The sequence below is a fragment of the Carya illinoinensis genome, chromosome 1 (genome assembly GCF_018687715.1).
Source record: "Carya illinoinensis cultivar Pawnee chromosome 1, C.illinoinensisPawnee_v1, whole genome shotgun sequence".
Lineage (NCBI taxonomy): Eukaryota > Viridiplantae > Streptophyta > Magnoliopsida > Fagales > Juglandaceae > Carya > Carya illinoinensis.
This window is the reverse complement of record NC_056752.1, coordinates 19101909-19103903: the sequence shown is the minus strand read 5'-3', so window position 1 is coordinate 19103903 and position 1995 is coordinate 19101909. Positions and strand designations below refer to the sequence as shown.

General features: G+C 31.4%; 1 protein-coding gene across 1 annotated transcript; it reads left to right on the top strand.

The window, feature by feature from the left end:
* The first annotated feature begins 995 nt into the window (after positions 1 to 995).
* Positions 996 to 1681, top strand: LOC122302035 (histone H3.v1-like). Its single transcript, XM_043113329.1, has 2 exons — positions 996 to 1274; positions 1356 to 1681. The coding sequence occupies exons 1-2, from the start codon at positions 996 to 998 to the stop codon at positions 1479 to 1481; spliced, it is 405 nt and encodes a 134-aa protein (XP_042969263.1). The 3' UTR covers positions 1482 to 1681.
* The last annotated feature ends 314 nt before the right edge of the window (positions 1682 to 1995 follow it).

The following is a 1995-nucleotide window of genomic DNA, read 5'->3' as shown; positions in this document are numbered from 1 at the left end:
TAATATTAACTCTCTGTGTGTGTGTATATATACCGAGATAATATGTAGGTAAAGTATGCTTCAACATAGAGGCCGTTTCTTTAGGCCGTTTCTCCGTAAAGTATGCTGTACGTAGAAGAAAACTATGCATATATATTACTAGTTCTTTTAGTTTAGTAAATATTAACTCTGTGTGTGTGTATATAAATATATATTAGAAATTTTGAACCAATACACTGAGATAATATGTAGGTAATGGTCTCCCTGACATTCAGGATGTGCAATACTCAATTTGGAGAAAATGCAATATTCAGAATGTTTTTGATTGGGTGGAAGCTAATATTCAAGATGTGCAATACCCCATCTATGCATTAGTATGGATTTTTGTGAACATTTTTGGGTGTTTGAATTTTTAGTAGTCTAATCACTTGTAAGGGATAACCTAGAAACAAAGGAAAACTATGGGAAAAAAATCAAGGAATGATCAATAAAAAATTACTATGGGGGCGAAATGATCAACAAAAATTATAATGGTTCTAATAAAAATAATAATGGTTGATTCTTTTTTTTTAAATAATAAAAAAAATCAAAAGATAATCTTTTTTTTTCATAATTCTCATAATCTTTGTGATATTGTAGTCAAAATGTAATAAAAACAAGGAATGTTGTAAGAAGCAGGTGATTGTTCACAGTGGAGGATCGAAAAGTTTAGCAAGATATGCCCATGATGTGGTATTTATTTAATTAATATTTATTTATTGTTGAATATTTGTTAGTTCTTTGTTTTCGATATATGTATTTAATCTAAAATATTGGAAGCAGAAAAAATCAACTGGAGCATTGCCAAGTCGAGCCCAGTTGTTTGTCAAGACCCATAAGAAAAAGGATGGCACACACTACAATGATGAAACGAGAAAGAAAGTGGTATGATTATTTTCAAATTTATTACTTTTTAATTTTAATGGATTTATAAGATGGAGAATAATGTGTATTTTTATTGTCTATTACAGGTTGAGATGGAGGAACTTTTAACACAGGATGCGAATCCTATAGAAATGGGGTCTGGAGGAATCATGACTTGGAAATCAGATGATGTTTACTCGAAAGTTATGGGTCTAGAACGGCCCGGACGTGTGCGCGGTTTGGGGTTTGGGTCAACCCCTACAAAGCAAACTTGTCAACATTCACTATCAGCTTCAAACCAAGAAAATGGTATATCAAAGGAAGAGTTTGATAAAATGCGGAACGAATTAATTGACTTGCGAAACTTAGTAAACACATTCGTGCATGCACAGGTGAGCACCCCACATATGTTTAGTTGATATCAGTCAACCCTATTTTGAAATTTTTGGACCCTAATTTGAATTTATATTCAGGCTTCAGGAAAAAATCAAAATGAGAATGAAGAGGAAGAGAAAGATGAAGAAGAGGAAAATGCTGAAGAGGAGGAAGATCAAGAGGAAGATGAAGAGGCGGAAGAGAATGATGAGGACAATGATTGAGGGTCAGGATCACAAGTTAGACTATAATTGAGACTATATTTATGGTATTTGTCATATATCAACGTTTGCTCTGTTTAATGGTATTTGCAGCTTTCCTTAGTTAAGACTAAATTAATGGTTATGTCATATATCGACGTTTGCTCTGTTTTGCTAAGTTGGAATTAGGACGGATTATAAAAGGATAAGTGCTGGATTATGCATATGTTTTACTACTCTTTTCGGAAGTTGTGAATCTTAGTATGATGTTTAACATATTTTGTCATAAAATTTGCAAACACCATATTCTTTTTAAAAAAAGAATAAATATGAGATCCATATTAAAAGATTAAATTTTTAATAATAGACTATTTTTTTTCAAAAGGAATATTGTATGACACTTGCACAATTTTTAAAAGGAATGCACAATACTTACATTACTATATTGTATATTACTTATTAAATATTAAAGGAAAGAAATTAATCGCCGTCACATTAAGATCTCGACGTGCGAACTCTCTTCTTTAGTTCTATTTAA